This window comes from Lepus europaeus, chromosome 22, assembly GCF_033115175.1.
Source record: "Lepus europaeus isolate LE1 chromosome 22, mLepTim1.pri, whole genome shotgun sequence".
NCBI lineage: Eukaryota > Metazoa > Chordata > Mammalia > Lagomorpha > Leporidae > Lepus > Lepus europaeus.
Genome location: NC_084848.1, coordinates 394,467 through 415,000, shown reverse-complemented (window position 1 = coordinate 415,000; position 20,534 = coordinate 394,467). Strand labels below are relative to the sequence as shown.

At 62.2% G+C, this 20,534-nt stretch overlaps 2 gene segments (V, D, J or C); both read right to left on the bottom strand.

Annotated features, from left to right (window-relative positions):
• Nucleotides 1–7,238: 7,238 nt before the first annotated feature.
• LOC133751716 (Ig alpha chain C region-like) lies at nt 7,239–18,742 on the bottom strand. The segment is given in 6 exon segments: nt 7,239–7,677; nt 7,858–8,235; nt 8,370–8,672; nt 9,106–9,233; nt 16,443–16,632; nt 18,730–18,742. Coding segments are annotated over 6 exon segments (1,410 nt in total).
• Nucleotides 18,743–18,960: 218 nt separating this feature from the next.
• LOC133751258 (Ig alpha chain C region-like) lies at nt 18,961–20,206 on the bottom strand. The segment is given in 3 exon segments: nt 18,961–19,304; nt 19,483–19,827; nt 19,963–20,206. Coding segments are annotated over 3 exon segments (933 nt in total).
• Between the last annotated feature and the right edge of the window lie 328 nt (nt 20,207–20,534).

Below are 20,534 nucleotides of genomic sequence, written 5' to 3'. Positions count from 1 at the left end.
TCGGGCTCGCTCAGCAGGGGTGAGGCGCCCTTGCTCCAGCACAGCTTTTGTTTTTCTCCTTAAAGATTGATTTATCTGAAGGCAGATTTGCAGAGAGAGAACGAGATCCTGTGTGCTGATTCCCTCCCAGAGGCCGCAGAGGCTGGGGCTGGGCCAGGCTGTGCCCTTCACTGTGCCCTGACACGGGCAGGGGCGTGCTGGGGTGCGGTGGCAGTGCTAGCCCGGGTCCCCGTGGGTCTGCTGTGCTGTGGGTCAGTGCCCCAGGGACACGGCCTGGCTGAGACGGCCTGACCTGGTGGATGGCAGCGGGGCCTGGGCTGACCCTGGCAGAAGCCAGGCTGGTCCCGGCTAACCTGAGCTCTTGGCCTTCCTGAGGCCTGGCTGGGGCTGGTGGTGGCGTCCGTGAGACCCTGGCCTGAGGTGCGAGGGCCCCACGGCCCCCACGGCCCCCACGGTGCTGTCCGTCCTTGCCCAGGCCTCGGGGCAATCTGGCCAGGCCTCCGTGGAGGGCCTGAGAGCAGGGGCTCAGCGGGGACACCTGGGCTGTGCCTGGGATGACTCAGCCGGCCCAGGGCTATTTCCGGGTTTCAGCAGGTGCCCGGGCACAGGAAGCCGAGAGAGAGAAACACAGGGGAAAACAACACGACCGCCCGTCCCCCTGGTCCACCTGCGCTGCACCCCTGACCCGGGGCCCGCAGGCACTGAGTCCACCTCACGCAGCCCGGGCCTGGGCTTGTCCCCTCTCCACCCCTACAACCCCTCAGGGCCTGAGAGGACGGAGTGAGGAGTGAGGAGTGCGGCCGTTACTGCTCCCTGCAGTGGTGCCCGCCGGGGACTCCCTAAGGGCTGCGGCCTTCCTGCAGGCCACGTCCTAGAACGGTCAACACTCGGGGCTCAGGATGTGTGCAAAGGAGTCATCGCCTCAGAGGGTGCAGATCCAGAGGAGTCCTGGTGTGCGCGATGGGGCCAGGCCCCAGGCTCAGGACCAGGCCCCAGGCTCAGGACCAGGCCCCAGGCTCAGGACCAGGGCTCAGGCTCAGGACCAGGGCCCAGTGAGCAGGACCAGGACTCAGTCGTCATGACCAGGGCCCCATATCCAGACCACATTTAGTCATCAAACCAGGAATCAGTAATAGGACTAGGTCTCAGATAAGGACCAGGGCTCAATTGTCAGGACCAGGGATCTTGACCAGGACCAGGGCTTAGTTTGGAAGACTAGGGCTCAGTAACCAGGAACAGGACTCAGTCATCAGGATCAAAGCTCAGTTCTCAATACCAGGGCTCAGTGCTCAGAAACAGGGCCCAGTGCTCAGGACCAGGTCCATGGCCACTCCAGGGAGGCGTCCTCCTGAGCACTGGTCTTGGACTTGAGCCTCCTGCAGGGTCAGGCCATGTCTGGGGCACGCAGTCCAGTCCATGCTGAAGTCCCTGTGGTGGAGTGGCAGGCGTCTCCCAGTCTGCAGCCACCATGGCTTCCCTGAGCCATCATCCAGCAGGGCGAGAACATTCGTCTGGGAAGGGTTGAGTGCACCTGGCAGGTGGATGACAGCCTTCATGGCCACCAGGGCTCCAAAAGCCAAGGAGCGCTTGTTCCTGGAGCTCTGACACACCGTAGCCTCCTGCCCAGGACATCTCTGAGTCCTGCAGGACAGGGGTGATTGACAGAACCCCAGAGGCACAGGCCTCACCCAGAACTCCCTCTGGTCTCTTGCGTGGGTGCAGGGCCCGAGCACTGAGCCACCACCCACTGCCTTCACAGGCGGGCAGCAGGGAGCTGGGGAGGAATCGGAGCAGCCGGGGCTGAGCTGGCTCTGACGTGGGGGCTGGTGGGCTCGAGGGCCCTGCAGTGTGCTGTCCCCCTGAGCCGCGCCCGGCCTGAGCGCCCGGGCTCCCGTCCCACTGTATTCTCACCCTGGGTGTTCTCCACCCCTCCTCTCCTCAGGCTCCCGCGACACCACCCTGCGCTCTCAGATTGCACGTGACAAAGAGCCATGGAGCGCGTGCTCCCCTGGGCCAGGCGTAGTTCATGGCACGGTGGCCGCCAGGCTCATGCATCTGCGGCCAAGACTGAATTTCCCTCTCTCTGAAAGGTGAGGGCTCTTCACGGGGTCCACGACGCCTCAGGGTGCACACGTGGGTGCCTCAGGGAGCACACGTGGATGATAATTTAGGGTGAATTTTCAGGGGTACGTGGAGACAATATTTCTGAGTGTAGAGGGCTGGTGTTTTAGTGTGTACTTGTTTACAGTTCTTCCTGTTTACCTGTGGGCTGTATATGGTGTGTATATGTGTGTGGTATTTCATGGTGTATGTGTGGGCTGTATATCGTGGTGTACGTGTGTGTGTGTTATTTCGTGGTGTATAGGTGGGCTATATTTTGTGGTGTATGTGTGTATGGTTACATGGTACATGTCAGCTGTATTTCATGTTGTACGTGTGTGTGGTATTTTGTGGTGTACTTATGTGTGGTATTTCATGGTACACATGTGTATGGTATTTTGTGGTACACGTGGGCTGTATTTCCTGGTGTGTGTGTGTGGTTCGTGCTGTGTGTGTGTGGTAGTTCGTGGTGCCCAGCAAGCACATGTTCTTTGTCCAGTCTTCTGTCCGTGCACACCCAGGTCGAGTCTTGGGTTTTGCTACTGGGGGCAGTGCTGCCAAGAGCAGGGACAGCGCCTCTCGCTGACCTCTGACCTCGTTTCCTTCGGGGAGGGACCTGGGGCCGGGACCAGTTCTAGGTGGATGTTGTGATGGGGTGGCTCTATCTGTGTTTTCCTCAGCCAGGTGGTCAGCGGTGCACACAGGTGCTGATCTCGCGTGACGGCCTCCTGGCTGTGGCCCTGAGGCCTCGTGGTGCAGCTTCGCTCCGTGTGGAGTCAGCGCCTCCTCCATGCAGGGCTCACTTAACTCTCCTTCCTGTGTGCGCTCCTGTGCCCTTTCTCTCGCTGAATCCTCGGCAGAAGCTCCCACGCCCCATGGAGTGAGAGTGTGCGAGTGGACGCCTTTGCCCCTGAGATCTGAGGGCTCGCTCCCGCTTCCCTCGGCTGGTGCGGTGCTGGCTGTGTGGCTGTCCCAGGTGGCCTCTGCTGGGCTCAGCTAGGTTCATTCTAGACGCAATTATTCCCAGGGTCTCATGATGTGCGCAGAAATTTTTTTTTTAGAAAAGATTTATTTCTTTATTTGAAAGCCAGAGTTACAGAGACAGAGAGAGGGAGAGACCCGAGAGACTGTGGTTGGTTCACTGCCCAGATGGCCACAATGGCCAGGGCTGGGTCAGGCTGAAGCCAAGAACCAGGGGCTTCATCCAGGTCTCCCACGTGTGTGGCAGGGACCCAGACATTTGGGCCCTCGTCTTGGGTCTCCCAGCTGCATAGCAGGGAGCTGGGTTGGAACCACGACATGAACTGGTGCCCATACGGGATGCTGGCATCCCAGGCAGCAGAGGTAAACACTGTGCCACAATGCTGGCCCCTGGGTGCTGAATTACAGGGAGAGAGAGAGAGAGAGAGAGAGAGAGAGAGAGAGAGAGATCATGCATCCATTGATTCACTCCCCATAAGCTACCTTGGCTGGGACTGGACCTAAGCAAAGCAGGAGCCAGGTCATCATCTGGTCAGGGCAGTGCTGAGTTATCTGAGTACTGACCAGTGATCACTCCCAGGGTACGGTTCCCAGGATCTGGGCTCAGGGCTATGGATCAGGGATGGCACCAGGAATCAGTGCTCAGGAGTGGCCCCGAGCTCTGGACCAGGACTGAATAACCTGACCTCCGCTCGCTGACCAGTTAGAGGGGCAGTGACCTGGAGCTTGGGTTATTGACCAGGGCCACGGCCTGTGTTCAGGACCCAACTCAGTACCTGAAGCAGAGCTCAGCAGTAGCCCCAGGGAGCAGTGGGCAAAAGCCGGGTCCAGAACTCAGTGGCGGGGATCTGTAACCAGTGACAGGGTCAGGACAGGTGCAGGGCCCAGGACCAGGGCTGAGGGACCAGAACCAGGGCCTCGTGAGCAGAACCAAGGATGGATGACCAGGACCAGGGCTCAGTGATCAGGACAAGGGCCTAATGTACAGACCACGGCTTAGTCCTGAGGACCAAACCCAGTGTTCAGGACCAGAGCTCTATGATAGGACCTGGGCTCAATAATCAGGACCAGGCACAGTGCTCAGACCAGTTCCATGGCCACTCCAGGGAGGCGTCCTCCTGAGCCCTCCCAGGTGAGGCACTGGTCTTGGACTTGAGCCTCCTTCAGGGTCAGACCGTGTCTGGGGCACCGCGTCCAGTCCATGCTGAAGTCCCTGTGGTGGAGTGGCAGCGTCTCCCAGTCTGCAGCCACTATGGCTTCCCTGAGCCATCGTCGAGCAGAGCGAGAACATTCGTCTGGGAAGGGTTGAGTGCACCTGGCAGGTGGATGGGGGCTCAGCTGCTTCATGGAGGGCTGGGCTCTGGCATGCAGAGCTGGCTTCCCAGGGGCTCTTGCACGCTTCCCTCCTGCAGAGACAGGGGCAGCTGAGGGTGGCGGTGTCCTCACCGCTCTCCCCTGTCCCAGCCCGGGCCTGGCTCCCGGGAGCCTTGGTGGAATCCTCAGCTCCTGCACCCGGGGACGCTCCCACCCTGACCCCAGGGCACCCATGTCCCAGTTCCTGCAGGGACCCGTGTGCCCCTCTATGGCAGGAGCAGTCACCTCTCCTTGGACCTGGTTCCCCCTTCCCAGGGCATCCCCACACCTGTGCCTCAGTACTGGGGTCCCTCTTTGCTGCCAGGTGGGCCCCGAATGTTTGTCATGGTGAGAGCTGTGCTGTAGAACAGGCTCAGCAGGAAGAGAGTGAGGAGGGTGACGGTGGTGGGCCACAGGTTGGCGCCGGGGGCCTCCTCCTCCAGGCTGTCCTGTGTCAGATCCAGAGCCACACAGGGCAGGGGCTCCTGACAACCTGCAAGACACAGAAGGCCTACCAGGACCTGAACTGTGTGGGTGGGGCCTGGGCCCAAGCCCTTCCCTCCCACTCCTCCTCAGGGGCTGGGGGTGGCAGTGGTGTGGTCTCTATGGGGTCTGAGGGCAAGAAAGGGGCCCATGGGGATTGGCCCCTTGCAAGTGACTTAGCCCAGCTGGCAGGACAGGAGGCTGGGCAGTCCTTGCTGGTCCAGGGAAGGTGTGGTCGGAGCTTCCTGCCATGAACTCAGTGTCTCCTGCCTAAGCCCTGCTCTTGGGCTGGCCTTGGCCAGGACCTGGGTCCAGAGAGGACCAGGCACACCCTCAAGGGTCTGAGTGTGGGGATCAGTGTGCCCAGGGCATGACCAGGGCCCATGGTGTGAGCAGAGCCTCTGTTCTTCCCGAGGGAATGTGGCTGAGGGATGGCCAGCGAAGGCCAGCAGAGTGGACCAGACGTCCTCAGGTCCTGGGCCACTGATCTCTCATCTTAAATTGGAGTTGATCCTGTTTGCCTTGTTTTGGTACACCAATCTAATCTATAATTCATCTATCGTCATCTATCCAATAGTTATCTATCTATCCACTGCTTTTCCCACCTATATAGCGATCGTCCATCCTTCCACTGATCCTTCCATCTATTGTTTCCCTCTATCTGCTGTCCTTCCATCCATTTATCCATCCGTCTGTCCATCCATCTGTCCGTGGTCCACTATGCCTTAGGGTCATTGGCTTATCTGTCCGTTATCCATGTTAATTCACATAATTCTCCCCCTTTCTCTCTTTCCTTAGAAAGGTGCTCCTGATGGCCCAGGTCCTTGAGCCCTGCACCCGCATGGGAGACCAAGAGAAGCACCTGGCTCCTGCCTTTGGATCAGCACGGTGTGCCGGCCGTAGCATACCGGCCACAGCAGCCATTGGAGGGTGAACCAACGGAAAAGGAAGATCTTTTCTCTGTCTCTCCCTCTCACTGTCCAATCTGCTTGTCCAAAAAAAAAAAAAAAAAAAAAAAAAAAAAAAGAAAGCTGCTCCTTTGGCTAAGTTCCTGGGCCCCATGGTGTGGCTGGGGTACTTGTGTGGGTGCTGTTTCCCTGCCTGGCTTGTTCCTCCCCCCTGCAGCTCTTTTGGATGTGACCCTCTGAGTATGAAGTGGCTGTGTGTGGGGCTCCTCTTCACCTGGGCCCTGACAAGGGAGGCGGCCATAGTCAGAGCCCCTAGGAGGCCCCAAGAGCATCTAGGGCAAGATCAGGGCCCAGTTCTTGTGCGTCCTGTGCCGATGTTCTTAAATTTGTTTGGGAGCTCCTGGGGTGCGAATCAGAAGCCCGAGGCCTGAGGCAGTGTCTGTGTGGGTGGTCTCTGACCTGCCCCTCTCTGCCTGTGGTTTGATCAGACTTGGGTCAGGAGGGGATTGGAGGGTTAAGTCTGGGGCCAGCTGGAAGCAGGGCCTGCCTAGGGTGGGCAGTAAAACTACTCTAAGAGCTGTGCAAGGCTGGACATTCTGGAATGCCCGGAGAGGGCCAGCAGGGCCCTGGGCAGCAGGGCTGAGCCTGGGGAAACCCTCTGGGCCTTGGGCAGGGACGCCCCTGCCTTCCTGGAGCTGGGTCTGGGCTGTGAGCTCTCCTGCAGCTGAGGGGGACGTGTGTGAGTGTGTGTGCCCTGTGAGCACGTGTGCCGTGTGCAGGCCCCAGAGAGCGTGGTGCGGGGTGGAGCCTGCTGTGTGCCCTGTGTGTGTCTGTGCTGTCCTGCACTGCTGGGTGTTTTCTGCCTGCGGCTGAGCTCTGCTGGTCTGGGGGGCCTCCTGTCGGGTCCCCTCTTCCCGGGGTCCCTGCACCCAGCCCCTGTTCCTCCCCCTCCATCCCTCGTCCTCTGCACCAGGGCAATGGCTGCATCCCAGCTGCCCAGGACCTCCTGGTGGTGTCCACGGCTCTGGGCCCCGACCTGAGCTGTGCCTGCACTGCCTCAGAATCCACCCCGGCTCAGCCTCACCTCTCACTGCTGCCTCCAGACACGCTCACTCCAGACACGCTCACTCCAGACACATGCACTCCCAGACACGCTCACTCCAGACACGCTCACTCCCCGACACACTCACTCCCAGACAAGCTCACTCCCAGACACGCTCACTCCCAGACACACTCACTCCCACAGGCACCTTTGTTCACACTCACGCTCACATGCACACTTACGGGCACCACGCATGATGTCCCCTCCAGGTGGCCGAGGCCACAGATCCTAGGACCAGGGGCGCTCCCATCCCCGCCCTGTGGCTGCAGCCCCCGAGGAGACAGACAGGCACATTGAACCCGCAGGGCTGCTGGGGGCGAGCACGGAGTTTATTCAGGGCACGGCCAGGGGCTCAGTAGCACACGCCTTCCACGTCTGCCACGACCACAGACACGTTGACGTGGGTGGGTTTACCCGCCTGCCGGTCGATGGTCTTCTGGGTGAAGTGCTCGGCCAGGCCCTCATGGCCCACCACGCAGGAGAAGCTGTCCCCCTGGTTCCAGTCCTCGGCCGACACGCGCAGCAGGCTGGTGACAGCGTAGGTGGTGGGTTGCTGGCCGGGCTCGGGCAGGGGCTTCCACACCAGGTAGCTGTCTTTGGGGACCACCGGGGTGCCATTGTGTGTCCAGGACACCAGCACGTCCTTGGGGCTGAAGCCCTGCACCAGGCAGGTCAGCGTCACCAGCGCGTTGAGGGCCAGCTCCTCAGTCGGCGGCGGCAGCAGGTGTACCTGGGGCGGGGTGACGACGCCTAGAAGGGGCAGAGTGTGGTCAGGGTGGCAGTGGAGTACCGAGCTCCATTGTCACGAATGCTGGCCTCAGTTTCCCTCTGTGACCTGAGGAGGGAGCCTCAGCCCCCAGGGTGGGTAGGGAGGCGTCAGGCTGGGGGTGATGAGAGCAGCCCAGCACCCGGGGTTGGGGTCAGGCCCACCTGTGTCTTTGCTAATGGTGCCTGTTAGGTTGCCGCGCTCTATCTCAGGGTGGGTGACTGTGCAGGTGAATTCCTTCCCAGCATTCCAGAGCACTGCACAGCTGGGCAGCACGCTGGACACACTGTAGCAGCCGCAGTGGTCACGCTGGGCGCTCTGCTGGACGGGTTCCTTCCCAAATGTTGGATTCCAGGTGAAGACGGCGCCCTCGGGGTTCAACAGGCCTCTCAGGGTGCAGGTGAGGCTGGCGTTCGAGTTCAGGAGCAGGTCCCCGAGGTCTGGCCGCTGCAGGGACAGGCTGGGCTCCCCGCAGGAGGGGGAGGGGCAGGGACAGGGACAGGTGGGTGTAGTTGGTGGTTCTGTGGTGTGCTCATCGCAGGCTGATGAAACAGAGAAGATGGAGTGTCAGTGCCCCTTCCTTAGTCCCTGTGTAGGCTGCCCTCTGCCCCAGCTCGGTGGTCCAGCCCAGCAGCTCACTCTGCAGCCTCATGCCCCCTCCCAGCTGCCCTCTGACCTGGGGGGCCGGGCACAGTCACATCCTGGCCCTTGTCGTAGTTGTGCTCCACGTGGCAGGCCACACTGTCTTCTTCAGGACACTGCTCAGCTGATAGCCTCAGCAGGCTGTATGTGGTGTACAGGCCTGAAATGTCCGACTGGACAGGAGGGAAGATCATGTTCTCGCCGCTGACGTTCCAGCTCACGCTCAGAGGGCCCAGCGGGAAGAAGCCCTGGATCAGGCAGCCGACGACCACGGGCTCTCCGGGTCCAAGTATGGGGCAGGGTAGTGGGAAGAGGTTGGGGCTGGTATTCGTGAGATCTGCAACACAAGACTCATTGTGAGACCATCCCAGTCACGTGGCTGCAACCCCAGAGAGCCCTGGGATCATAGGACATCGCCTGCCTCCTCCGTGCTGGAACCTGGTCCAGAGAGGGGAGGAGACCAGCCCAGGGTCACACAGCAGCTGGGCCAGCACCAGGGCTGGAAGTGTCCAGCTGGCTCCTGCTGCCCTGTGTCTCCCAGGCTCCTCAGGGCTGAGCTGCTCAAGCTTGGCTGGCTTGGAGCCGATCTGGGCAGTGTGCACAGGTTGGGGGTGCTGTAGGGTGGGTGTGGAGGGAAGGGGCTGCCTGGGCTGGAGCAACCTGGACTTGGTGAAGACCATGGGGAGGCAGAGGATCCACCCAGCTCTGTGCCCACCCTGCACTTTCTTTGTCAGGATCCCAGACCCTCGCCCTGCCTCCATGGTCCCCACACTGGCACCCCTCCCCCATGAAGCAGCAGTCGACAGTCCTCATGGCCACCAGGGCTCCAATGCCAAGGAGCGCTTGTTCCTGGAGCTCTGACCACACGGCCGCCTCCTGCCCAGGACATCTCTGAGTCCTGCAGGACAGAGGTGACCGACAGCGCCCAGAGGCACAGGCTCCGCCCTAGGAGCACAGGCCCTGTCTGGCTGCACAGTGGGCTCTGGCCTTGCCTTTTCCCAGTAACTCAGAAAGAAGCTCAGCCTCAGACACATAGTTGGTATTTCCCAGAGAGTGCAGAAGACACTGTTCATCCCATTTAGTTCAGCCCAGCCCATTCCAGCCCAGCTCAAGTCCAGGTTAGTCCAGCTCAGCCCAGCTCAACTCAGCCATGCTCAGCTCAGCCCAGCCCAGGTCACGTATCCTTAGCCCAGCTCAGAAGCTAAACTCGTCCCAGTTCAGTCTATACCAGCCACGATCAGCTCTGCACAACCCAGTCCAGCCCAGCTCAGCTCAGTCTACACCAGCTCAGCCCAGCCTAGCCCAGTTCACTTCATCCCAGCCCAGCTCTGCTCAGCCCAGCTCATCCCAGACCAGATCAGCTCAGCCCAGCCCAGGGCAGCCCAGCTTAGCCATGCCCAGATCAGCTTTGCCCAGCCCAGCCCATACAGGCCAAGGTCAGCTCTGAGCAGCCCAGTCCAGCCCAGGTCAGCTCAGTCTACACCAGCTCACTCCGCTCAGCCCAAGTCAGGTCAGTTCAGCCCAGTTCTGCCCAGTTCAATCCAGCTCAGCCCTAGTCAGCTCAGTACACCTCAGCTCAGCTCTGCCCAGTTCAATCCAGCCCAGCCCAGCCCAGCCCAGCTTAGCTCGGTCCAGCCCAGGTCAGTTCGGTGCATCCCAGCCCAACATAGCTCAGCCCATCAAAGCCAAGGTCAGCTCAGCTCAGCTCAGCTCAGCTCAACCTAGCCCAGTTGTGCCCAGACCGGCTCTGCCCAGCTCTGCCAAGGTCAGCCCAGCTCAGCTCAGCCCAGCCCAGCCCAGCCCAACTCTGCCAAGCTCTGTCCAACCCAGTTCAGCTCAGCTCAGCTAAGCTTAACCCAGTCCATCCCAGCTCTGCCCAGTCCATGCCAGGCCAGTTTAGCCTAGCTCAGCTGAGGTCAGCCCAGGCCAAGCTCTGCCAAGCTCAGCTCAGCCCAGTCAGCCCAGTCAGCCCAGCTCAGCCCAGTTCAGCTCAGATCAGCCCAGGCCAGCTCAGCCCAGCTCAACCCAGCCCAGCTCTGCCCAGCCGAGCTATGCCCTGCTCATCCCAGCTCCCAATTCGGGTAAGCCCAACCCAGCTCAGCCCAGCTCAGCCCAGCTCAGACAACTAAACTCAGCCCAGCTCAGCTCAGCCAAGTCCAGCCCAGCTCTGTACAGGTCAGCTCTGTCCAAACCAGCTTAGCACACTCTGCCTGGTTCAAGCCAGCCCATTCCAGCCCAGGTCAGCCCAGCCAGCTCAGCCCAGACCAGCCCAGCCCAGCTCTGTCCAGGTCAGCTCAGCCCAGCTCAGCCCAGCTCAGCCCAGCATAGCCAACTCTGTCCAGCTCAGCTCTGCCCAGCTCTGCCTAGCTCTGCCCAGCCCAGCTGAGCACAGCTCTGTCCAAACCAGCTTAGCACACTCTGCCTGGTTCAAGCCAGCCCATTCCAGCCCAGGTCAGCCCAGCCAGCTCAGCCCAGACCAGCCCAGCCCAGCTCTGTCCAGGTCAGCTCAGCTCAGCTCAGCCCAGCTCAGCTCAGCTCAGCCCAGCTCAGCCCAGCACAGCCTAACTCTGTCCAGCTCAGCTCTGCCCAGCTCTGCCTAGCTCTGCCCAGCCCAGCTGAGCACAGCTCTGTCCAAACCAGCTTAGCACACTCTGCCTGGTTCAAGCCAGCCCATTCCAGCCCAGGTCAGCCCAGCCAGCTCAGCCCAGACCAGCCCAGCCCAGCTCTGTCCAGGTCAGCTCAGCTCAGCCCAGCTCAGCTCTGCCTGGTTCAAGCCAGCCCATTCCAGCCCAGGTCAGCCCAGTCCAGCCCAGCTCAGCTCAGCTCAGCCCAGACCTGCCCAGCTTTGCCAAGGTCAGCTCAGCCTAGCTGAGCCAATCTCAGCCCATCAAAGCCAAGGTCAGCTCAGCCCAGCCCTGCCCAGCTCTGCCCAGGTCATCTCTGCACAGCTCAGCTCAGCTCAGTCCAGACCAACTCAGCCCCACTCCACTTCAGCCCAGGTCAGCTTAGCCCTCAGCTCAGCAAGGCCAACCCAGCCCATTTATTGCAGTCCAGTTTGGCCGTGCTCAAACCAGTCCAGCTCAGCTCAGCCCAGCACAGCCTGACCCTACCCTTTTATTCCAGCCCAGCCCAGTTAAGCAGGGAGTGGGCATCCATCAGGTTCCGTACATCCGATTCTGTTCCTCTCTGTCCCAGCACAGCCCACGTCTAGATCAGCCGGCAGGCCTCTTGGCACTGCCTCCCAGGGCCTCGGCTCATCCTGACTGAGTTGGGCTCTGCCAGGCTCAGCCCCCTGTCCCAGCCTCTCCCAGACAGTGGCTGTGTCCTGCCTGTGGCCGGCTGGGCTCCTGGCCACGGTCTCCCTCTCCCTGCCCTCTGTGCTGATGCCTGTTCTCCCTCTGCCCCCAGGAGCCTCAGGACCAGCCTGGCTGTGACTGCCCCTGTGCAGAGATGCAGAGCCCCGGGGACCCACCTGTCTGGGCTGCTGGAGGAGCACCATGGAGGGTCAGGTCTCCCTGGCCAGGCTGCCCTGCACTGTGGTCCACACCTGGGCCAGAGCTCCCCATCTGCACCCTCTGTTGCTGGCCCAAAGGGGCCGAGTGGAGTGGGAGCCAGGCCTGGTCCGGGCCCCTCCTGGAGAGCTGTGCACCTGCTCCACCTCTTTGTCCATGGCTGGGCTGGGGCTGGCTGCTGAGTGCAGGCTGGGGAGGGCTGCGTGACTGTGGGTCTGGCCCCACGTTGGGTCACTCAGCTGCCTACTTCCTGTTCCAGAAGACAATGCAGCTGGCCTCCACGTCACGTCTGGTCTGTGGTCTGTCTGTGGTGGGGACAGGTGTGTGTTGTCTGGGCCCTGTGACCCCAGGGACCATGGAGGGACGAGGGCTCCACGTGGTTGGCCACAGGATGGGCTGGGGGCTGAGATGCAGGGAAGAAGAGGCCCAAATGGACACAGAGGCTCAGAGACACTGGGACAGGGAGGGAGACGGAGAGCAGGGAGTACTAGCCCAGGCCGAGAGAAGGCCCCGTTCATGGGAGGGCCAGGGCTCAGGGGTCAGGGCTGCCTTTGGGGCCACAGGGCTGATGTCAGGGTGGGGACAGCCATTGTGCCGTGGGCCAGGCACCCCTGCACCTGTCAGCCTCATAGACAGCTGGGATCCCTGACTGAAGCCCCCTGCAGTTCCAGCTCTGCCTTCTCCCACTCGGGGTCTCGGGCCGTGGCAGGCAGAGGGCGATGCTCTTCCTGGCCCGGGCTCCCTGCATCCACCTCAGTCCCCCACCCCAACTCTCTCTGGGCTGCCCCATCAGCATTGCTGTCCCAGGTCCTCTGTCCTTAGGGTTCCACATCCACATTCAGGTACCCGCTAGTCTTCACCCAGGTAATTGCCGGTCAGGAGGGTAGGGGAGCAGCAGGAGAGCCAGCAGGGCTGCACACACCTGCCCAGCTCCACAGGTCTGGGTTGGCTGGGCTGGGGCCTGGGGCCTGGGGCCTACCCAGAGGCAGGCCCGGCAGTGTCTTGTGAAATGTGGGTGGCCTGAAGCCCCCTGGTCACAAGAGGAAGCACGGCGAGCCTGGGAGCTGCAGGGCCAGGTTAGCAGGGCAGGGAGTGGCGTGGCCACAGGGACCGCGGCAGGTGTTGTGATGCCCTACACTCTCAGCGTGGCGTGCGTCTCAGACATTGCTGACTGCTGCAGCAAACATGGCGCAGACGGGCAGGCTTCAAAGAAGGCACTGATTTCCCCAGTTCTGCAGGCTGGAGCCAGCGTCAGGGCGGGGTCTTCTCCCAGTGTCCACACCTTGGGTGGTGGGGAGAGGGAGGAAGAGAGAGGAAAGAGGAAAGATGACAGGGAGAGAGAGCTCACTCTGGGTGTCCTCATCTGGACAGAGGGAGATCACTGCAGGTGTCGTCCCCTGGGCAGGGAGAGGTGCCAGGTCCCTCTGGGTGCTTCTCCTCAAGGCAGGGATCCCACTGTGGGCTCCACCCTGGTGACCCCCGACACCGCCCGGTGGGATCAGGGTTTGCCGAGTGGCACAGTTGGGCCGTCCCCCACAGGGAACAGCTCCTCGGCGGCCAGCACTGCCACGGGAGCACACGCGCCGGCCCTGGGGGCGACAGGGGCTCTCCCACAAGCTGCTGGCCTTGTTTGTTCTCATCTGTCCTCAGGGGAGGGCGGCAGAGAGGGAGGAGGAGAGAGAGGAAGATCTTCCACCTGCTGTTGGCTCCCTGAGGCCCACAAGAGCCGGGACTGGGCAGGCTGAAGCCAGGACCTGGGCCTGGCTTGTGGGTGGCAGGGCCCAGGACTGGAGTCGTCACTGCTGCCTCCCAGGTGGAGGTCAGCAGGAACCTGGAATCGGAGGCGGAGCCAGGCCGTGACCCAGGTGCTCCCATGTGGGCTGCGGGTGTCCCGAGGCAGCTTCACCTGCTGTGCCGCACACCTGCCCCCAGCCTGGGCTGTGCCAAGACCCAGGACGGAGGGCGGGAGTGATCTGGGGCGGCCGCAGCCCGAGGCTGGACACTGGTCCCCGGGCCTCGTCCGGTGGCCTTGTGCTCTGGGACTGAAGCAGCCCAGTGGAGAACAAAGGAAGTGTCATCTGCTCGGGGTCTGTCAGGGCCGCGACCCCGGAGACGTGGGCCCACCTCCTGTGGGGGGCTCCGTGCTAACTCCTCGCAGGCCGGGTCTCAGCTGCAGAAGCTGCACTTCATGGATACCTGTGCCCGAGACCCCTCCTTCAGCTCCCAGAGCTCCACTGAGCGGCTGTTGCAGGGCACACGGTCAGCCCAGACGGCCTCTGTGCTCCGTGGGCATCCGTTGGAGCAAGGGGCCGGGCTATGACGGTGTCGCCGAGTCATCAGCCTCAGTGGGCGGCCCTGAGCTCATTCCTGTGTGTGGAGGACGGGGTCCATGGGCGCGAGGAGCCCTCAGGAAGCAGCCTCCCTGGGAAGCAGTGTGCCGGCCCCCTGCAGCCCTGGTGGGAGCAGGGCCTGGGGCAGAAAGTGGGGCTGGAGGCGGGTCCTGCTGACCTCGCTTGGCCCCATGTCCTCGTGGTGGACCCGGGCAGGCCTCAGTCCCTGGCTGCCAGGTGGGACCCTGAGGCAGGAGTGGCCCTTGTTGTCTCCCTGCTGGGTCACTGGGCCCCTGTCCTGGGGGTCTCAGCACTGCCTGTGCATGGAGGTGGGAGGGAGTGGGGAGTGAGTCTGGTGGAGGGGCAGAGATTTTTCCAGATGGCTCAAGGTCGCTCTTCCATCCAAGCCAGTAGTTTGGCTGGGTGGGGGGTGTTGTGCTGCTTCCCTTCCCCTGCTGGTTGCAGCTCTGGGGCCATGGGGTCCCAGAACCCCTGACCTGCAGCCCACAATGTTGTCCCCGGGAGATCCTTCCAGGAGCCTCGATCTGGCGCTCTGAGCAGAGCGGGGCTTTGGCTGCGGGGCCTGGGGGGGGGGGGGGGGTCGGGCTCGCTCAGCAGGGGTGAGGCGCCCTTGCTCCAGCACAGCTTTTGTTTTTCTCCTTAAAGATTGATTTATCTGAAGGCAGATTTGCAGAGAGAGAACGAGATCCTGTGTGCTGATTCCCTCCCAGAGGCCGCAGAGGCTGGGGCTGGGCCAGGCTGTGCCCTTCACTGTGCCCTGACACGGGCAGGGGGTGCTGGGGTGCGGTGGCAGTGCTAGCCCGGGTCCCCGTGGGTCTGCTGTGCTGTGGGTCAGTGCCCCAGGGACACGGCCTGGCTGAGACGGCCTGACCTGGTGGATGGCAGCGGGGCCTGGGCTGACCCTGGCAGAAGCCAGGCTGGTCCCGGCTAACCTGAGCTCTTGCCCTCCTGAGGCCTGGCTGGGGCTGGTGGTGGCATCCGTGAGACCCTGGCCTGCGGTGCGAGGGCCCCACGGCCCCCACGGTGCTGTCCGTCCTTGCCCAGGCCTCGGGGCAATCTGGCCAGGGCTCCGTGGAGGGCCTGAGAGCAGGGGCTCAGCGGGGACACCTGGGCTGTGCCTGGGATGACTCAGCCGGCCCAGGGCTATTTCAGGGTTTCAGCAGGTGCCCGGGCACAGGAAGCTGAGAGAGAGAAACACAGGGGAAAACAACACGACCGCCCGTCCCCCTGGTCCACCTGCGCTGCACCCCTGACCTGGGGCCCGCAGGCACTGAGTCCACCTCAGGCAGCCCGGGCCTGGGCTTGTCCCCTCTCCACCCCTACAACCCCTCAGGGCCTGAGAGGACGGAGTGAGGAGTGAGGAGTGCGGCCGTTACTGCTCCCTGCAGTGGTGCCCGCCGGGGACTCCCTAAGGGCTGCGGCCTTCCTGCAGGCCACGTCCTAGAACGGTCAACACTCGGGGCTCAGGATGTGTGCAAAGGAGTCAGCGCCTCAGAGGGTGCAGATCCAGAGGAGTCCTGGTGTGCGCGATGGGGCCAGGCCCCAGGCTCAGGACCAGGCCCCAGGCTCAGGACCAGGGCTCAGAGATCTGGACCAGGGCCCAGTGAGCAGGACCATGGATCAGTGACCAGGACCAGGGCCCAGTGATCATCAGGTCTAGGGCTTAGTGACCTGGATACAGGCTCAGTGCTCATGATCAGTTCTCAGTCATCAGGACCAGGGCTCAGTAACCAGGACCAGGGCTCAGTCGTCATGACCAGGGCCCAATATCCGGACCACATTCAGTCATCAAGACCAGGGAAGAGATAATAGGACCAGGGCTCAGAGATAAGGACCAGGTCAAAGAGATCCGGACCAGAACTCAGCGAGCAGGACCAGGGCTCAATTATCAGGACCAGGGATCATTGTCCAGAACCAGGGCTCAGTGAGCAAGACCAGGGCTCAGTCATCAGGCCCAGGGCCTAGTGCTCAGGACCAGTTCCATGGTCACTCCAGGGAGACAGGGGGCAGCTGAGGGTGGCGGTGTCCTCACTGCTCTCCCCTGTCCCAGCCCGGGCCTGGCTCCCGGGAGCCTTGGTGGAATCCTCAGCTCCTGCACCCGGGGACGCCCCCACCCTGACCCCAGGGCACCCATGTCCCAGTTCCTGCAGGGACCCGTGTGCCCCTCTATGGAAGGAGGAAGTCACCTCTCCTTGGGCCTGGTTCCCCCCTTCCCAGGGCATCCCCACACCTGTGCCTCAGTACTGGGGTCCCTCTTTGCTGCCAGGTGGGCCCCGGATGTTTGTCATGGTGAGAGCTGTGCTGTAGAACAGGCTCAGCAGGAAGAGAGTGAGGAGGGTGACGGTGGTGGGCCACAGGCTGTCGCCGGGGGCCTCCTCCTCCAGGCTGTCCTGTGTCAGATCCTGAGCCACACAGGGCAGGGGCTCCTGACAACCTGCAAGACACAGAAGGCCTACCAGGACCTGGACTGTGTGGGTGGGGCCTGGGACAAGCCCTTCCCTCCCACGCCTCCTCAGGGGCTGGGGGTGGCAGTGGTGTGGTCTCTATGGGGTCTGAGGGCAAGAGAGAGGCCCATGGGGGTTGGCCCCTTGCTAGTGTCTTAGCCCAGCTGGCAGGACAGGAGGCTGGGCAGTCCTTGCTGGTCCGGGGAAGTTGTGGCCATAATCCTGCTGGCCTTAGCTGCAGCCACATACTCAGTGGCTCCTGCCTAAGGCCTTTAGTAGGGCTGGGCTTGGCCAGGACCTGGGTCCAGAGAGGACCAGGCACACCCTCAAGGGTCTGAGTGTGGGGATCAGTGTGCCCAGGGCATGACCAGGCCCCATGGTGTGAGCAGAGCCTCTGTTCTTCCCGAGGGAATGTGGCTGAGGGACGGCCAGCGAAGGCCAGCAGCACAGTGGACCAGACGTCCTCAGGTCCTAGGTCATTGAGCTCTCAGTTAAATTGGGGTTGACCAGTTTGTCATACATCAATCATCTATTTCAATATATTTCTATCCAATTAGCACTTCACACATCTATCAAGCTGTGATCCCTCTATTTTTCCATGTACTCTTCCTTCCGTCCATTTTACTATCCCCCAATGCATCCATGCGTACATCTAATCACTACCCAATCAAAAATCCATGCATCCATCCATCCATTCATTCATCTATAATCAATCCATTCATCAATCCAAACTTCGAACCATCTACCCACTTACTTATCCATCATCAATCCATAATCAGCCACCTGTCCATCCATCCTTCAATCCATCCATCAACTGATCTAACCATTACCCTGTCCATCCATCCCTGGTCCACTATATCATGGGGTCACTGGCTTATCTGTCTGCTCTCCATCTATTAATTCTCCCCCTTTCCCTCTTTCTTAGGAAGCTGCTCCTTTGGCTCAGGTCCTGGGCGCCATGGGGTGGCTGGGGCACTTGTGTGGGTACCATTTCCGCACCTGGTCTGTCCTCCCGCTGCAGCTCTTTGGGCCGGGACCCTCTGGGGATGAAGTGGCTGTGTGTGGGGCTCCACTTCTCCTGGGCTCTGACAGGGAGACAACCAGAGCCAGAGCCCCTGGGAGGCCCAGGGTGTCTGAGGCAGGAGCAGGGGCCCCGTGCCTGTGGGAGTCCAGGTGCCCGGGGTTCCTACACTGGTCTGGAACTTTCTGAAGCTCCTGGGGTGCAATCAGAAGCCTGAGGCCTGAGGAGGGGCCTGTGTGGGTGGTCTTTGCCCTACCTGTCTCAGCCTGTGGTTTGTCTCAGGAGGGGATTGGAGGGTTGAGTTTGAGGGCCCAGCAGGGAGCAGGGCTGGCCTAGGGTGGGCTGTGGACTGGTCCCTGAGCTGTGCAAGGCTGGACATTCAGTAAGGCCCAGAGAGGGCCAGCAGGGGCCTGGGCAGCAGGGCTGGGCCTGGGGAAACCCTCTGGGCCTTGGGCGGGGACACCCTGCCTTCCTGGAGCTGGGTCTGGGCTGTGAGCTCTCCTGCAGCTGAGGGGGACGTGTGTGAGCGTGTGTGCCCTGTGAGCACGTGTGCCGTGTGCAGGCCCCAGAGAGCGTGGTGCGGGGTCGGGCCTGCTGTGTGCCCTGTGTGTGTCAGTGCTGTCCTGCACTGCTGGGTGTTTTCTGCCTGCGGCTGAGCTCTGCTGGTCTGGGGGGCCTCCTGTCGGGTCCCCTCTTCCCGGGGTCCCTGCACCCAGCCCCTGTTCCTCCCCCTCCCTCCCTCGTCCTCTGCACCAGGGCAATGGCTGCATCCCAGCCGCCCAGGACCTCCTGGTGGTGTCCACGGCTCTGGGCCCCGACCTGAGCTGTGCCTGCACTGCCTCAGAATCCACCCCGGCTCAGCCTCACCTCTCACTGCTGCCTCCAGACACGCTCACTCCCAGACACGCTCACTCCAGACACGCTCACTCCAGACACGCTCACTCCCAGACACGCGCACTCCCAGACACGGGCACTCTCAGGCACACTTACTCCCATAGACACTCACTCCCAGGAACGCTCATTCCCAGGCACCTTTGCTCACACTCACGCTCACATGCACACTCACGGGCACCATGCATGATGTCCCCTCCAGGTCCTGAGGCCCAGCTCCTAGGTCCAGGGGAGCTCCCTCCCTCTCCCCGCCCTGTGGCTGCAGCCCCCAGGGAGACAGACAGGCACAATGAACCCGCAGGGCTGCTGGGGGCGAGCACGGAGTTTATTCAGGGCACGGCCAGGGGCTCAGTAGCACACGCCTTCCACGTCTGCCACGACCACAGACACGTTGACGTGGGTGGGTTTACCCGCCTGCCGGTCGATGGTCTGTCTTCTGGGTGAAGTGCTCGGCCAGGCCCTCATGGCCCACCATGCAGGAGTAGCTGTCCCCCTGGTTCCAGTCCTCGGCCAACACGCGCAGCAGGCTGGTGACGGCGTAGGTGGTGGGTTCCTGGCCGGGCTCGGGCAGGGGCTTCCACACCAGGTAGCTGTCTTTGGGGACCACCGGGGTGTCATTGTGTGTCCAGGACACCAGCACGTCCTTGGGGCTGAAGCCCCGCACCAGGCAGGTCAGCGTCACCAGAGCGTTGAGGGCCAGCTCCTTGGTCGGTGGCGGCAGCAGGTGTACCTGGGGTGGGGTGATGACGCCTGGAAGGGGGAGTGTGGGTTCAGGGTGGCAAGGGACGACCGAGCCCCACTGTCCTGCATGCCGTCCTCAGTTTCCCTCTGTTTGCCGGGGAGGGAGCCTCGGAGCCCAGGAGGGGAGGGAAGAGTCAGGCCGGGGTGAGGAGAGCAGCCCAGCACCCAGTGGTGGGGTCAGGCCCACCTGTGTCTTTGCTGATGGTGGCTGTCAGGGTGCTGCCCTCTATCTCAGGGTGGGTGACTGTGCAGGTGAACTCTGTCCCCGCACTCCAGGGCTCCGCACAGCCGGACAGCACGCTGGACACACTGTAGCAGCCGCAGGGGTCACGCTGGGCGCTCTGCTGGATGGGTTCGTTCCTGTTTGTGGGCTCCCAGGTGAAGACGGCGCCCTCGGGGTCCTTCAGGCCTCTCAGGGTGCAGGTGAGGCTGGCGTTCGAGTTCAGGAGCAGGTCCCCGAGGTCTGGCCGCTGCAGGGACAGGCTGGGCTCCTCGCAGGAGGGGCAGTGGCAGGGGCAACCTTCACACGGATCTGAAGAAGCAGAGTTGTTATGTGTCAGTGGCCCTCGCCCAGCCCTGGCCTCAGGCTGTCTTTCTGCAGTCCCCGGGTCCAGCCCAGCAGCCCAGTCTGCAGCCTCCTGCCCCCCCCTGCTGCCCGCCCTCTGACCTGGACAGGGCACGGGCAGGTCCTGGCCCTCGTCGTAGTTGTGCACCACGTGGCAGGCCGCACTGTCATCTGCAGGACACTGGGTGGCTGGTAGGCTCAGCTGGCTGCACGTGGTGTACAGGCTCATAGAAGTGGACTGGACAGGCGGGAAGGTGAAGGAGTTCATGTTTGTCGCATTGATGTTCCAGCTCACACTCAGAGGACCCAGAGGGAAGAAGCCCTGGATCAGGCTGCTGATGACCATGGTCTGTGAATTCCCGTTCGACACAGGTTTTCTCAGTGGGTAAATGCCTGGGATGGTCCCGGACTCTGTAACACAGGATACGCTGTGAGACCATCAAAGTCACAAGGCTGTAACTCCCGAGCGCCCTGGGAGCACAGGACCCCTCCTGCTTCATCCTAGCTGCAATCTGGCCGAGAGGGGATAGACCAGCCCAGGGTCACACAGCAGCTGGGCCAGGACCGGGGCCGGAAGTGTCCAGCTGGCTCCTGCTGCCCTGTGTCTCCCAGGCTCCTCGGGGCTGAGCTGCTCAAGCTTGGCTGGCACTGAGACATCTAGGGCCCCAGGCTCC